At 31.8% G+C, this 17970-nt stretch overlaps 1 protein-coding gene across 1 annotated transcript in view; it reads right to left on the reverse strand.

Moving 5' to 3' along the window:
* Positions 1–17970, reverse strand: part of LOC139526483 (techylectin-5A-like) — a 52830-nt gene that overhangs the window by 23448 nt on the left and 11412 nt on the right. The window contains exons 2-3 of the mRNA XM_071321635.1: positions 13622–13761; positions 10669–10765 (exon numbers count right to left, since the gene is read on the reverse strand). Of these exons, the coding sequence (XP_071177736.1) occupies positions 10669–10765; positions 13622–13761 (237 nt within the window). The remainder of the gene's footprint in view (positions 1–10668; positions 10766–13621; positions 13762–17970) is intronic.

The following is a 17970-nucleotide window of genomic DNA, read 5'->3' on the forward strand; positions in this document are numbered from 1 at the left end:
AACAAAAGGTCGTAAAGCCACGTGTCGCGAAATATAAGACACGTAGAGCGATAAATTATTTAAAACATTCGGTTCAAATCCTACCTGCGCTCGAAACTATATTGTTTTAAGCGTATAGTGTATAACATGATGACATTGACCACAGTGACTTTGGTGAAATTTTTTTTAATGGTCTAATTTTAAATGACTATTATTAAATGGATGTCTACGGGAAAACCATGCAAAATCAAAAAAAAATTATGAAAGGGGTTGTGGAATTTTCAGCTGATTTTGGGTTCCTAGTAAAGTATTAAGTACATCTAATAGTTCTATGGTTAAAAAATGACAATTTATCTCAAATTATGTGAATACAGGGCAATTCTAGTTTAGTACCAATTTTGCTGGAAAATGTTGTTGAAAATGGACATTTTTGGTTTTTATTATTGAATAGTTCAAAGTATCATATGACAAAAAAATTTGTTTGGCCTTAAAATTCAGACATTCTACTAAAAGAAACTGTAATTTGGATCTTATTTCAACCTTTATTTTTGTTTTTATAATTGTGTTTTTTTTAAATTTGAAGTCAGCCTGTACTGAAAATGTCCATAAATCCTCAAAAGTCACTCAAATTGAAAAAAATATTTTGTTAAACGTTATGGTTCACTACAAACTAGTATTCCTTAACGGGATTTTGGTTGCAAATTGATAGAAGCTTATTTGAATAAAAGATGAAAAACTGAAAAAGATAGCTAAAATTATCTCCCTTTGTAAAACTCTTCACAATAAAAGGTAGATTTAGTGTCAAAAACAGAAGGAGGGAAATCAACAAATGTGCAGAAGGACAGGAAATAATGGTATTTTTGATGAATATGGTGTAGCCAAAAACTTATTTTTATTGAAAGAGTGTAACAAAGACATAGCAAACCATGTGGCAAAGACATGCCCACTGCTACTGGAATAAGTCTGATCCTGATCAGATAGTCTAGACATGACTCATGAGGCTAGACTATCACTAGCATGTCTAGGTTTCAGACTCACATTTTAAAATGCATATGCTGCAAACATGGACAGGAGTTGGATTGCAGTAGACAAGAAGACAAAATGAGTTGCTGCCATCCTTTCATGACCCTTCCAAATCTAGCAACGGAAATTCCAAAGCAAAACTTTCAGTTTCAGTTGGATCTGGTAAGTTTGTTAATTTTTTTTGTGGTAAGATAAAGCAATTTGACACCATAAAAAGACCTACTGTGGAAACATCACATCAACACATAAATATAGGAAGAAGAGCATAGACCATTTCTCTTTGGGGGAAAGGGGGGGGGGGGGGAGGTATTTACATAATTTTCTTGAAGCAAACACGTGATTTAATTTTCATTGACATACATTTATAATGATTTAAAATTCTTCTGAAACTAAAAGATTTATGTGTTTGCCTTCTAAATTTTAATAGAAAAACTTTTTTCTCTCTCAGTCTCTCAAGAAATCTATAATAATCATGATAAAATATTCTATTACAAAACCCTCCGGTATCAGGTCTGTTCGCCCTGAGTTTGTTTGCAAAATTGTCAATAGGGTCCATTGACTCTGGTTTTTTTCTCCTAATTTAAAAATAATGGTTGCTTCAAATCCCGTTTTTTTTCAAATACAACCCATTGAAATAGAAAACATTCAGTAGATAGATATACATGTAGGAAGATGTGGTATGAGTGCCAATGAGACAACTATCCATCCAAATAACAATTTATAAAAGTAAACCATTATAGGTCAATGTACGGCCTTCAACACAGAGCCTTGGCTCACACGGAACAACAAGCTATACACATGATAAAGTACCCCTAAATTACTAGTGTAAAACCCTTCGAACAGGAAAATCAATGGTCTAATCTATATTAAAAAAGGAGAAACGAGAAACACGTATAAATTACATAAACATACGAAAACTACTGTACATTTATGCCTACTAAAAAGTATGTGTGTTAACCGCACTACCCTTACCTACCTTTATTTTTATCCCTACCCTAAAGATTTTTGTGACAGGTTTTGATTAAGCACTGTTAAAGTCACAATATAGCTCCAAAAGAGTTGTGAATTTCCTGTCTTTATTCATTCCTTTACCAGTACTACATGTACATTGTACAATGCAGCTAGATTGATACAATATATGGTTCTCAAACTCAAAAAAATGTTTTACAGACTATGAGCTGGGTTTTTTTCTCTCTAAAAATTGGTTACTGTGAGACTTTTTCTTTACATTTCCTTAGTGCAGGTCATGTATCACAGTTATAAACATGGAAAGAGAACTTGTACATGTCTTTACTTCTATCGTTAATAAAATAGAATCTGAATAGAATATGCTTACAAACGTATTCCAAATTAAAGGGCCCAGAAGGGGCAACATGAGATTATAACATTACAGATTACTCAGATAAAACAAATTCAAAATAACAATACTGAAGAAATGAATTACTTGATGATGTGATTGATATCATAGCATTTGTGACATTTACACAAATTAATTATCACATCTACAAAACTTTTTTTTTCAATGAACCAATGCATTATGTTAATAAAATTGAGAATGGAAATGGGGAATGTGTCAAAGAGACAACAACCCGACCAAATAAAAAACAACAGCAGAGGGTCACCAACAGGTCTTCAATGTAGCGAGAAATTCCCGCACCCGGAGGCGTCCTTCAGCTGGCCCCTTAACAAATATATACTAGTCCAGTGATAATGAACGCCATACTAATTTCCAAATTGTACACAAGAAACTAAAATTAAAATAATACAAGACTAACAAAGGCCAGAGGCTCCTGACTTGGGACAGGCGCACAAATGCGGCGGGGTTAAACATGTTTGTGAGATCTCAACACTCCCCCTATACCTCTAACCAATGTAGAAAGGTAAACGCATAACAATACGCATATTAAAATTCAGTTCAAGAGAAGTCCGAGTCTGATGTCAGAAGATGTAACCAAAGAAAATAAACAAAATGACAATAATACATAAATAACAACAGACTACTAGCAGTTAACTGACATGCCAGCTCCAGACTTCAATTAAACTGACTGAAAGATTATGATTTCATCATATGAACATCAGGCACAATCCTTCCCGTTAGGGGTTTAGTATCATACCATCATAACATATATGAGAAGAACACAACCCGTGTCATGCTAACAACTGTTTTTAGAATAAATGTGTTTAGTTCCGATGCAAAGACCTTATCAGTGACTCAATATTAACGCCAAAATATGCAATCTTTAATGACTTGACAACAGTATCGTAATTATATCCCTTCTTAATAAGTCTATTCAAAGGTTTTGTAAGTTTCTGAGGTGAATACTGACACCTTTGTGCTTTATAAAGAATATTTCCATAAAAAATTGGATGTGAAATACCTGAACGTATTAGAAGTCTGCATGTTGAGCTATATTTACGAATGATGTCTGTATACCGATGATAAAATTTAGTAAATGTTTTGATGATATCGAAAACCCTGGTGTAATAATTTTTCAGTAATTCATAAATTTCTCTCGTTAAAATCTAAAACATTGTTACATACAAGAGCGAATCGTACAAGTTGAGATATATAAACACCGTAAGATGGTGACAAGGGAACGTCACCATCTAAAAACGGATAATTAACGATAGGAAATGAAAAATCATCCCTTTTATCATAAATTTTAGTATTCAGCTTTCCATTAGTGATATAGATATCAAGATCGAGAAAAGGGCAGTGGTCATTGTTAGTATTAGCTTTATTTAAAGTAAGTTCAACAGGATAAATTTCATTAATATACATACTGAAGTCGTCATTATTGAGAGCCAAAATATCATCCAAATATCTAAAAGTATTATTAAATTTGTTTATCAGATGTTGTTTCGATGGGTCTTTGCTTATTTTTGTCATAAATTGTAACTCATAACAATACAAAACAAAACAAAAACCAACTTAATGTACAATGTACATGTAGATGTAACTCACTGTACTGATCATGCAAATGTACAAATATTCAATATTTTATTTCTTAATCAACAGGTTAATGTTGAAGATGGAAAAGCACAAAAATAATGTTAAATGAAAGCAGATATGATAGGAGATCATATAGGTAAATATATGCATGATATGATTGATAAAAAAAAAGATTAATCAAACAAGTCATAACAAGAGACTACTAAATAGACAGCAAATAAGACCTGTGTTGTGGCATTATTTGTGAAATATAATCATATATATAGAAATTGAAAATTGACCAGTTACATTTATTATTGTAAAAACATGATAAATAATAAATAAATTAGATTAACCCTTCAATTTTAAAAGTTCAATCTGGTAAACAAAAAGTAAAAATAACACACAGAACACTCAAATTATTATTTTATGATCAATTGAGGGCCATATCAGTACAATTTACACAACAAAATTTTCATTACTCATCATTGGAATTGTTTTCTTAGAAACCTAGAAAAAAATATGTGTTCTTGTCAGCTTGACTCTGAGATCCTCATTTATAGTATACATGCATTTATGGTAAACCTGAAGACTACATTTGTATTTTTCAATTTTGAAAAAACACTTTTACCATTATTACAGCTATTTTCCTAATGCGTGTAGAGTAAAACTTTGGTAGGTTTGCTTGCTCTGTTTGTATAAATATTGATTCAAGCTTTGTAATTAAGGTTGATATCTTCAAACAATAAATATAGGCATATTTGAACCTTTATGGAGTACTTTTAAATTTGATTAGACGTTATGTCAATTGCAATTGTACAATATACAAACAAACCATGCAAGCTAACCGAAGTCTTAGATTTACATGCCGTAGGAAATTAGCTGTAAAATTAATTATATATTTGTTTCCAATGCTTATTGTTTTACCAATTTCAAATGCTTTGGCTTGTTTTTAAATTGGTCTATATCAGCTATAGGGTCAAAAGGGTCCAAAGTTAAACTTGATTTCATAAAACAATTGAATAATTGGTGTTCTTTGATATTATGCAAAATTAAACGGTGTATTGTACTTTTTTGGGTTAAATACTTCTTATATGTTTAGATATTTAATATTCGTTTTCAAATTGCAAAAAAGATCATGGGGGCAAAAAAAACTTTTGTTAGTTTATTAAAATATTAATGATTTTTTTTTCTATGCTAAATGTTATCATGCATTTAGCATGTTTAGATTTATGATTTGGGCTCAGTTTTCAAGTTGATTCAAATTGGGGTCCAAACTTAAACTTTGTTTAAATTCATTAAAAATTGCATATATGGGGTTCTTTGATATGATAAATCTAATCATGTCTTTTAGACTTTAGATTTTGGATATTGTCCAATTTCAAAATCATCAGTTCTTTTACCACATTTATTCTGTGTCAGAAACCTACATGTATGATGAGTCTAATAATTCATCACAATCCAAATTCTTAACTGTATCATGTGAATCAAGTTTGAATGTAGTGTCTATATAGTCCCCCCCACCCCCCAACCTGATGAAGGTGCAATCTCTGCATTTGTAATAGAATGTACCCTTGAGCTGTTTTATTCTCATTGTTGAAGGTTGTACAGAGGCATTACATTCATTTCATTTGAACTTTTGTGGATATTTGTCTCATTTGCAATCAATACTCATCTCCCTATTTTTGTATTGTCATAACGTCATGAATACAAGATGAAATCTGCAAAATTAACTTCATTAAAATTAAGTTTGCTGCAGATTGGAATAAAAAAAAAAATCAAATTTAGGTCCATTTTTAGCTAGTATACTTTATTTCTTATTCTATGTACTGGAATGTCAGAGTTGTGATAATCGAAACACATTTCACACTAAGACCAAGTTAATAATTAACTTGTTTTTAGGGAATTTCAACCATTAAATGATAACAATTGATTTCTTATTATTTTTTACAGACATTTGGTTATCCAAAAATAACTGGAGTTCATGAAAGAAGACTGATTGCTGAGACACATTTTTGTTGATAAACATGTTTATGATGAAAAAAAAATTAGATAATATTACTGATACTTGAATAAGGCTCTGATCTGTCTTTGATTTTTCCTGTTGATGTTGAAAAATTGCAAGCTTAAATAAAAATGAATTGAAATGGAACTCATATGCTTTGAAAAAAAGGAAAAAAACGGCAATGTGAATCTCGCTGAAGTCTTGAAAATCACCAAGTCAACACACAGTTGCAACACAAATGAGAAGAGAGAGATATTTACTAGGAAATAGAATGTTCTCACTGTCTCACCATCAGCAAGGCTTTCTCATCAGCGAATAAGAAGTCTAGAATTACTTCTGTATTAAAAGGTCATCAGTATTGAAGACAATCAAGAAGATTACGAATGTACTTGGCCATTTTATAAACATAATAATATTTTCATTTGTCAGAAATTGTTTCTTAGATTGACTTACTAGTTTTATTGATTGAATTATTAGTAAATTACCTTTCATAGTTCATGCAGTTACATGTATGTAAATTCTTATAAGATAGTATGGAAACAATTTAATACTTCCCTAAATTCCATACCTAATGCAACAATTGTCTTGTGCTGCTAAGTCAATTCGAATTATGTATTATGTATGTTTATAATAAGCTTATTCTTGCATGTAAGCACCATTTAGTGTTATTGTATTATCTTCATTGATTGTTAAATATAATACTAATGCTATAAAAAATAATAACTTTTATGATCATTTATACAGATTGAGATATTTAAAAATTTATCAATGCTAAAAGAGAATTTATAAATTTAGACATTGTTTTAGGAGAATTTTAGAAAGTACTACAACAAAAGCAAACCAATAGTATATGCACAAATGCACCAATGCACTATTAACTCTCTCTCCAGATAACCAAATAGAGATATGTTTATATTTGATTAAATTGATGCAGTGTATGTTAGTTTAAATTAATATGTACATGCAATTTTAAGGTTTTAAAAATCAGCATTTTTATTGGATTATCTCCCTTTGTACAATAGAAATTCAGATTTTATCCACACTGTCTTAGGTACTCATGATCAAAATGACTTATATGGTAACCAGCATGCAAGTAAAAGGTTGCAACGTGTCTTAATTTTGTTTACCTGTCAGACGCAACTTCTGAATGTCAATACTTAAGATTTTTCAATATGATGAACTTGACATTGAATTTCATATCATTTTTCAGTAACCAGAATACAACTTTAGTAATTAGCAAGCTACAATAACTAAAAATGGGATTACTAGGAAGAAATGAATGGATTTTACTCTTTAAAGTAATAGGGACAAGTGTACTGAAGGAATTTTGAATAAAAAAAAAATACCAAAAAAAAAAAATTGTCTTTGGCAGCTCCTCCCCCTTTTTTAAGCCTAATGCTTACTATTGTTTGTGACACAACAATCCATTTCACTTTGAATTTTCTTTTTGATTTAACTATATTGCATGTTACAATCTGTATAATTCAAGTATTTATTTTTGAATGCTTGGTTTCATTAAAATATGAGACTTTCCTCAATTTATTGCGAAAATACAAAAAAAGGGGGAGGCTATCTAAATGATCAATAAAATCTATAAAATTAATTTGCAACCGAAATCCCTTCAAATTATTTTGAAGCAAAGAAAATGCAAAGCATTTCTGAAATTTAGGGTAAATTAAAGCGACTTTTGGGTTGTACTACGTATAAACTGGTTCTCCGTTAAAGCGCCCATTTTATGACGTTATTTTGTCCCTCCGTAAGAAAGCAAACCCAACGACTTCCAGTTATATACCCGTAGCTTGTTATACTTATATTTGAGAATTTTAGAATTCTTTATTATCTATATTTTTAATTTTTATAAAGTTTAGTACATATTGCACAACGATCGTGATCGTACCGGCCGTCCATAATGTTTTCTTCGAAAAGCTGAAATTTCCATTGATGGATTAAAAGACCAAGCAGGACAAAATATTTAGTACAGTATAGAGTGTAATATGAGTTAAATTTGATCATAAGGTTACCATAAATAATGTTGTTTATAACAATGGTCATTTATTCCAAGTTACATCAGTCTGAAAAACGAAGCAAAGTTGAAAACTGCAGAGATTTGTTAAGCGTGTAATCTCCGTGGAATGGCCAATTCTTAAAAAAACATCAATTATGAAAACAAATTTCACATTCAACAGATCGATATGGATGTCAACATTAAATTTTAGTTTAACTCCGATCTTTAGATATACATATTATGGTTCATAATTGACGAAATCGTCGAAATGTAACCTCCGTGGAATGTAATCTCCGTTGACATTTTGGTAAAGAGTGCTTTCTATCACGTCCGCACTTTTATCGATTATGGCGTGCCAAATAAACATATTAGATAGTTATAATGGATGGCGGATATATCACTTACAGATCAATAATATATTGTAATCCAGACGACATAAGAAGACAACATGTAACATTTTTTAAAAATCTATTGTTTGGTCCATAATTGTTTGAGTGTAACAAAGTTGCTTCTTTCTCAAATCTAGATGAAGAAAAAAACAAAACGAACCGGATGTTTTTATATCAATCGTAATGCATGTAAATAATTTATACCTGTTTTCAATATTCAAGATATGAAGCTTTATGATTAATATAAATTTGATACCGAATTCAATACTACATAGTGTCTGTTTTAGTGTGATTTGATGAAAAGGCCATATTTTTTATCATTTTATGTGTTTTGCCACACCCTTATTTTCTATATATATCATTATGTTTAATAAAATTATGTGATTTATACTTCATACACATCCTATCTGTGCTATTAAAGTATTTAAACACTCAGAAGTATAATAGTATTTATTTCTATTTGAGAAATTTATGAAATCTATTCATTTCAGTAAATGCATCTATAAATAAACTCGAAAATACCCTAAATCCCTATCGTTGCCATGGTTACCAGCAGTGTAAGGGCTTCAAACTTGCATGACTTTCATATGAGGTCAACTTGAACATGTCAGCAAAGTTTCATCAAAATCAAACAACTTTGCATGGAGCACCATCTGCATGGTTTTCTCATAGATGTCCATTTAAGACAAAGGAGTAGGTCCGGTAAGGACCGATTTTGGCCTCAAATTTCAGGTTCATCTGACAAAAGATTTTGACTACTTTTTAAACACTTAAGTGTCTATTTCATTTGAATCAATTAGTTTATGTGAAAGATTTGAACTGATTTAGTCATTAAAAACGATCCGATTGAAGCTCAAATATGAAAAATCAACCAAATATGCAGAAAAATGGCACTTTTCAGATGTTTTTTGTCAAAAATGAAAGTGGCCGCATCCGTGTTCATCCTCAACCTTTATATATGTTATGTATTATTATAAAATACAACTTCCATTTCAATATTAAGGATGAACACGAATGCGGCCACTTTCGTTTTACACGAAAACCGTCTAAAATTTAACTAAAATGCTAGAATTGTGAAGATTTCAGTAATTAAGCATGACTTTAAGGTGCTAGTACCCGATACATGTTCATTGTATAGTCAAAAATAGCCCATATTTACGTTGCAGAAACATTCTACTGTTCAATGAATAACTAAAAGTTTACATTTTATCAACTTTGTAAAACTGCTATATTTTGGGGCCAAAATGGGCTCTTACTGGACCTACTCCTTTTATTCCATTTTTTTTTTTGGCAATTTAAATCATGCAAATTAAGAAAGTTATTTGCCCTGATTACCAAGTTTTGGAACAAATATTTCACAAAAAACAGTAGTTCATACCGAATGTTGGAACCAGTAGTGTACATACGTCAGTGGTTCATACCGCGAAATCTAACCAGTGATGTCACACTTCAGCGGTTCATGTCGAAGGAAAGACACAAGTAATATACACACTTCAGTGGTTCATACCGAATGTTAGAACCCGAAGTGTACAAATCTCAGCTTATCATATCGAATGTTAGATCCAGTAATGTACAAATGTTCGTGATTGGTACCGAATGTTGGAACCAGTACTGTACACACTTCAGCGGTTCATACTGAATGTAAAAGACCAGTAATGTACACACTACAGTGTTTTATACCGAATGTTAGAACAGGTAGTGTATAAACCTCAGTTGATGCACACAATTTCGAGGTTTGAACTTAATGAGTGCTAGAACCAGCAATATACCAACGTTAAATTTGATATTGAATACTGGAATCAAAAAATTATATCAAACTTATAAGCTATGCATACTAAATCTTTGAATCAGTAATGTTTAAACTTCAGCAGTTTATACCGAATGTGGAAACCAACTGCAGTGGTCCATATTGCATATCAGAATCAGCAATAAACCAACTTTAGTAATTGATACTTAATATAAAAACCTAAGTCATGTAAGTATTCCAGCATCAGTTTTTCATACCGTATGTTTGAAACAGTAAGTAATGTGCAAACTTCAGTGGCTCCTATAAAATATTTGGATCAGAATGTAAACTGTGGATTCATTTATTCTCGTGAGTATTAATTATCGTGGATTCGGAAAACTTGCATTTTCAAAGAAATTTAATTTCATGGTTTTGCCAAAGTCTGTCTACAAGGCTATAGTAAATTTGTAATTCATTGAACATTTACAAGTGTGGTTCACCTTTACCAACATATTCCACGAAAAGTGATATGCCACAAATACTCACACAGTCAGTGGTTTACGAAACACGTCCAAAAACATTCTTGTAATCATGGATAATGATACTCACCGAGCCAGTGGTTTTCGGAAACACTTCCAAAACCATTCTTGTAATCTTTCCAGTATCTGTAGAAATCTACAGAATCGTCAACTCGTCGCTGTACTATCTAGAAAAACAAAAATAAAATATTTCATGCATAAATGTCATGAATTTAAAACCTATGTTAATTAGTTTTTTTACAACAACTTTATCACTCCCTCACCATATTTATATTTTCATCAGTCGTCAGATACTTTATCCTGTATGAATATACTGTTATTAAAAAGGTTTTCTTATGGCATATACATGCACGATATCTTCAATAGTTTCTTTGAAATTTATTTTTTCTATTGAATTTAAGCACACTACAGATGGGTGCAGTCCTAACCTGTCCAAAACTTAGCTTGGAGTAGACATTTTGACTGCTTTCCAAGTTAACTTGAATAATTTTAAGCAGACAAGCAAGTTCACTTCATCGTTGATAGACCAGACATTGGTCTGCTTTTTTAGGACTGCTTCAGACCTATTGACAAGTCTGATCCAGACCAGACCTGTGGACAAGTCTGCTATGGATCAGCCCTGAGGACAGCTGCTCTAGACCAGACATGAGAGCATGTTTGCCCCAGACCAGACATATAGACTGGTCAGCTCCAGACCAGACCTCAGGACAGGTCTGCGTATGACAGATTACCGTGTTTAAACAATAATCGTATTGTTTTCCCCAGTATAGCAAATTATTGGTGGTGACTCTATAAACATACTATACACATTATTTTTTTTATTTCACACTCGTTGATCGACAAATGTAAATGCAGCTATCATAAAAGAAAGGAAAGGGTGTTTTTTTTAACCAGAAGCGCATAGATATGTTATCAAACGCATTGGTTAAATATTTTTATATGATGAAATATAAACATCATTGTTTACATAATATATTACTGTCAGTATTTTGATAAGAACAGGACATGCTGGTACTCTTAATTGATGCGGACAAAATTTGTAGTCATTGTGCTCCAAAATTGATGTCACTTGTATTATACAATCCATCCTGACTAAAAAATATGTACTGATTTATTATGCGGCTGTATAAATATATATAATAAAGTGCAAAAATGGTTTGTTGAGGTTGATGCGGTCTAATAAGTTTGTTATATAACCCAGCCTAAGGTATCAAAACTAATGAACTTTTGTTAAAATCATTATTTTAAACATAAAGAAGACATGCAGGCACTCTTAATTGACGCGGACAAAATTGTGTAGTCATTGTGTTCAAATATTACTGTCATTTGTATTCTACAATCCATCCTGACATAAAAAAGTTAGTAACTGTACCCCAATACTGTTTTTATTGATCATAAATATTTTACAATTCATCTGGACATAAAAACATTTGCTGATTTATTATGCGGCCATATAAATGTACATGATAAAGTGCAAATTTGGTCAGTTATGGTTGATGAGGTCAAATAATTTTGTTATACAAGCCATCCTGAGGTATCAAAAAGTAAAATCACAAAAATACTGAACTTCGAGGAAAATTCAAAACGGAAAGTCCCAAATCAAATGGCAAAATCAAAAATCCATCCTGACATAAAGTATTAGTAACTGTACACCAATACTGTTTTCATTTAACATGAATATTTTACAATCCATTGTGACATAAAACATTTGCTGATATATTATGCGGCCATATACATTTACATGAAAAAGTGCAAATTAGGTCAGTTATGGCTGATGGGGTCAAATAATTTTGTTGTACAAGCCATCCTGAGGTATCAAAACTACTGAATTTTTGTTACAAGTCAATATTTTGAATAAAAAGAGGACATAGTGGCACTCTTAATTGATGCACACAAAATTTTGTAGTCATTGTGTTCCTATATTGCTGTCACTTGTATTATACAGTCCATCCTTACATAACATGCAAGTAACTGTACACAAATATTGTTTTCATTTATCATGAATATTTTATCTAAGTGCTATGCGTAATTGCCATTGTGTATCGATTTTATCTGATAATATAACCATTTTATAAGAATATTGCTACGTTTTAAAACAGATCAGAACATTTTATATATAAAATACATATACATATACGACTTAAAAAATTGGACATTTATTGAAATATATATTCAATGCACGTTAGCAGTGAAACCAACATCGTTTTCAATTCATAAAAAGGCAGACCACGAACAAATTTTATAACTAGCAAAGTTTTATGCGTACTTTATTTACAGACATTAATTTAATTTTTTTTTAATCGATGTAGAGCGGTGCTGGGTACAAGTAATTAAGTGTTGAACAGTCAAGCCAAAAGTTAACTTGAGATCAGGTCTGGTTCGATCGGAGTTGTCATAATCATACTTAACTTATGACAGGACTGGTTTCGGAGTTAACTTATAATAGTAGCAGACCTGTTCCCAAATTAACTTTTTCCGCAGTCATAAAACAGTCCTAGGACCAAGTCTGCTTTTCGAGTTAACTTGATTGTGGTCATAGGACTAGTAAGAGCAGTCCTAAATCCTGTCACAAGTTAACTTACTGTACTGGTTAGGACTGCATCCATCTGTAGTTTTACCATTATCACGAATGTTGTATTATAACAATCGTTACTTTGAGTTTTGTTTGAATTTTTACAAAATTGTAATAGCTTTTGCTTCAATGTCCACATTTGAAATTAAAAACAATGATAAGGACTTTCATATCTAACTAATCTGATTTAAAACAGAACCTTCGACCATGATTTGATTACATGGATACGGCAATTTCCTCTCAACTATCTGTTGTAGAGACCTTCCGGGATGCTTGTTTCTGTTATGACACAAACCTTCAATAAGTGAAAGTCATAGGCTGATGTGATACAGTAATTACCAGAACACAAAGTAGGACGAAGTGTGTAGTCAAATTCTTGTAAGCGGTTGACACATGATCTCGTTTTAAATCAGATTAATGCATGATTTAACTATTTCTAATCTAAATATACCGTCCATCCACCGCTATCAGTATCCATATCACAGTATACATCTATCTTGTTAGTTACAACCGGGTATATTTCAAATACTCCGCTTATCGTGCAAGCAGGAAGTTCACTGCAGTCACTTAGTTGAAGGTTATCAATTGAATCTATAACAATTACAAAAGACATCAAATACAGAATGAAAACTCATAAGACGAAGAGAGACTAGAAAATCATGGCTAAAAAAAGAAGATCAAAAAAGAGAAACCAAACATTTATAGATAAGTGCAAACAATTCTCAGTTTTATTCTATACTAGAACACACCCGCGAAATCGCGGGCATATATAGCTTGTAAACTGTTGTAGGATGAATTTTTGTAAAAGATATTATGACTGTAGAATTTCATATAAGGTATCAAAGACACCCTCCCCCTTTTTTCCAAAGTCCGTTATTTGTTTCTTTTCTGTTAAATTCAATTATTTTCGTGTTTCTTGCCTTATACCACAATTATTCTTCCCCTTTGCTACAATACATTATTTAATAAAAGTAAAATTAGATTAAAGAATTGCACCGCTTCAAACATGAAATCAATGAAACTGTTAATAGACCATTATTATTTTTATAAAATATGCTTCTAGGACAATCCAACAGTGCTTTTCCTTTTGAGAGCCGTATTAACATGCGAATGGTAGGATTTGAATCTCGTATACATGACTATGTTCATTTGAGGGGTGGTCGGAGGGCCCTGATCCCGAAATCCCGGGCTTAAAAACATGAAATCCCAAGGTACGTATTTTAACGAAATTCATATCCCGATATCCCGAAATTCAATTAACATATTCCCGCATCCCGTAAGGCTCAATCCCGAAATCCCGAGCTTAAAAACACTCGATCCCGACGTCCGGAATAAGTCCTGCCTCCCTCTAATTTCTACCCTACTCTCATTTAGGCCAAATCACTACTTTCACTTTCAACAACATTTTTTATGTCCCATTTATGGGCATTATGTATTCTAGTCTGTGCGTCCGTCCGTTCGTTCGGCCGACCGCCTGTCCCGCTTCAGGTTAAAATTTTTGTCAGGTAGTTTTTAAAGTTGAAGTCCAACCAACTCGAAACTAGGTAAATATGTTCCCTATGATATGATCTTTCTGATTGTAATGCCAAATTAGAGATTTTACCCCATTTCACGGTCCACTAAACATAGAAAAAAATTGTCGATATGGCATCCGTATACTATGGACACATTCTTGTTTCCACATGCTTTACTTATTTCAATTATAATTATGCACCTGGTATGACCCCTTTGATAGTAAATATTTCAGAAAACAGTAAACAGAATACAGAGAGTCTCTATATATATTATAGAAGTTGTATAATCGTAGTTTACATGTGGATAAACCCGAAAAATGATTGTCTATAAAGAGGTATAATAGTTGTGATTCTTGCGATCTAAAAACCATGATATGGAGAACGGTCTGATTGGTTAATTTTTTTTTCATGCTTTTAATATATCATACGATTGGTTGTTTTTGTGCATGTATAAACCCGGAAGTCTTATCTATGACTAAAACTCAGTCTGATGACGGAAAAATATACGGACACCTATTTTGTCGTTTTTCTCCCAAAATAACTCAATCTGAATAATTATAAAAATGGATGACAAATGCGACTATGCACGTTACCTAAAGAACACAGAGGCATGCTGATCAATTTATTGTGGAAGGAAGAGAAGCGACACAAAAAATGAGGTCTTCTCGTTTAATAGTATAGATAAGTTATATGATAAGATAGTTAAAGAAAGATATTACCCATATTAAAGTTCTGCTGTTGCAGAAAATCTACGAAAGAGCATTCATTTGTTGGATCACCTGGGAAAACTACCTTTTTAAAATTAAAAAATTAAAAAAACAAACGGTTAACTGTGGCATCAAATATTAGGAATATATAATTGGATAGTATACGTTTAAATGATTGAAAATAATTTTGACAATGCACTAAACGTAAAGGGTTAAAAAGGTTATGCAATTGTGGTATTATTCGAATCTTTCAAGTTCAGATAGAAAAACAAATTCTGAAAAAAATCATCAATTTGGAAGTTCGGTATTTTTAAATATGCAACCACGTGTTTTCGGAATAGGTATGTTAAATCTACTGCCTCGAATAAAGAGGGTGTTACCCTCTCCTTGCATATGCATAGACCACTAAAAATATATGTTCAAAACAAAAGCTTATCCTTTTAAAAAAAAAAGGAATTTGAAGTGGTTTGTCTAATCTATGTTAAAGAATTATCTGTTTCTAAACCACTAACGTCACATTGCCCCCATTAAGCAAAAATAGCAGCGGAAAGTTTTCAAGTTTTCTTAAAATATATTACATGCATCTATTTCTGAAGGAATGAATGGTAAGTTTAGACTATTGGTGAATTGTACTAAATATTCGAAGAAATAAAAAAATACATCAGTTATTAGATGAATGTGAATTTAAGCATGAATGCAATTTATGTTCTCCTCATAACAGAATCATGGATCGTTTGGAGGTCGGTTCAAAACCATTTTTTACTCATTCAATAGGGATTCAAAATTAAGTTGGTGTAACTATATAGTTATTAAGGATTCACCAACACAGAATGGAATACCTGTGTCTGAATAATCAATATAACTACCCGAAAAAAAACCTGTCAAAATAGGTTTAATTGGAGAATTAAAGAACGATCTTTTACAAATTATGTCAGAACCGAAGCACTTATTTTTGAGCTAATGACATGATGGCGATTACGTGTAACAGTCTACTATCTGCGGTATTGACCAATTGCTAGTAAAAGAAAGCGCTTATCCGGATCAACATTCACCAGGAACGCACAAACCCAAACTTTTAATATGTGAGTAAATATATAATATGTATATCTAAAACGGACCTATAAGGATGACAGAAGCAACCCGAGGACAACATTACACCAAGAAGTTGGCGTGGCAGTTACTACACAGTGTGAGAAAAACACTAAATGCTTTTAAATCGTTTTTTTTTTTCATTTAGAAGACTGTCATGCTAACGCCGCCATAACAAATATATAAATAATAAAAACGACATAGTAATGTCAGACTGATCGGTCAAATTTGTTTCAGAAAAGTTTTTCAAATAGCCAAAAAAACTCACGTTGCTACAGCAATTTAAACAAATGTCACTTTTCTGTTACCAAGTTTTTCTTCTATTTAATTTAATAGCCATTGTCGCTGTAGAAATTGAAATACATTTATTATCTTAATGTCGAAAATTTGTATTAAGCTGTGCAAACTATGTTGTTAATAATTTCCAAATTGTATATTTTGCAAAGAGTTAAGTGTCATATGACCTTGAAAAATATCAACCGGAAGTGAGCGTTTACAAACCGGAAGTAGCTATTTTTGCAGTAATTCACGGGAAAAATACTTAAATTTATGAATGAATTAGTATACATCATACATATGGGAGTACCAAAGCACTCACTACTGACGTCAAAATACCCTGGAGACCATCAGTCTGTCTTCATCGGTATTGACAAGGTACTAGAAAATGAAAATGAATTCCTCTAATGTGGCTTATAAACTATGTATATAATACATAAAGGTTGGTGGCTGTTCTGCTTTGAAAAAAACAAACTTTTTAGAAGACTATAATACATTTATAGTATATACACAATGACACAAAAAAGCAGAAAAAATGAAAGGTCCGTCTTTGTTTTAGAGATTTATGCAATAAAATTTGGCTGGACACTACATATCGGAGCTATAAGGTAGAAAGAAAATGAAAGATTCGTCTCCTTGTTTTTGTGAGATAAACCATTTGAAAGTTATTTTCTTGAGATCTTTATACGTTTTACATTCAATTTGATTACTTTTTCTTTCGAAAACTTCGAAATTAAAAAGGATTTTATAAGGCTTTCAAAAAAGCTGTTAATCTATATGTTATAAAATTACGAAAAGAGTAGAAATTAGAGTGCACAAGTTTCAAATGTAACTACAGTTTCAAATTAAAGAATCCCGAACATCTGACAAAAAGTTTAAACACAATCAGCGAACATTGTTTTTTAAAAATGTTTAAAGCTAAAAATAATTAAAAAAATACCTGGAATCTTCACCATTACGTTTGAATTGTCAGTTGTCTCTGTTTCTGGTGTACTCAGTGTATCTAAAATGCAGCGTCCAGATGACGTTTCATAGGTTGAAGAACAACACTGTTGGACTATGGAACACACACCTGCGCATTCAACTGATGATCGCACGATATCTATCGATAATGTAGTGTTACCCGAAACTATTCTTTTATTTTTCTGCTTATCAAATATATTTCGGTAAAAATCCGTCGACGCGAAAGAAATAGATAGTGATATATGTAGAAT

This window comes from Mytilus edulis, chromosome 6 (genome assembly GCF_963676685.1).
Source record: "Mytilus edulis chromosome 6, xbMytEdul2.2, whole genome shotgun sequence".
Taxonomy (NCBI): domain Eukaryota; kingdom Metazoa; phylum Mollusca; class Bivalvia; order Mytilida; family Mytilidae; genus Mytilus; species Mytilus edulis.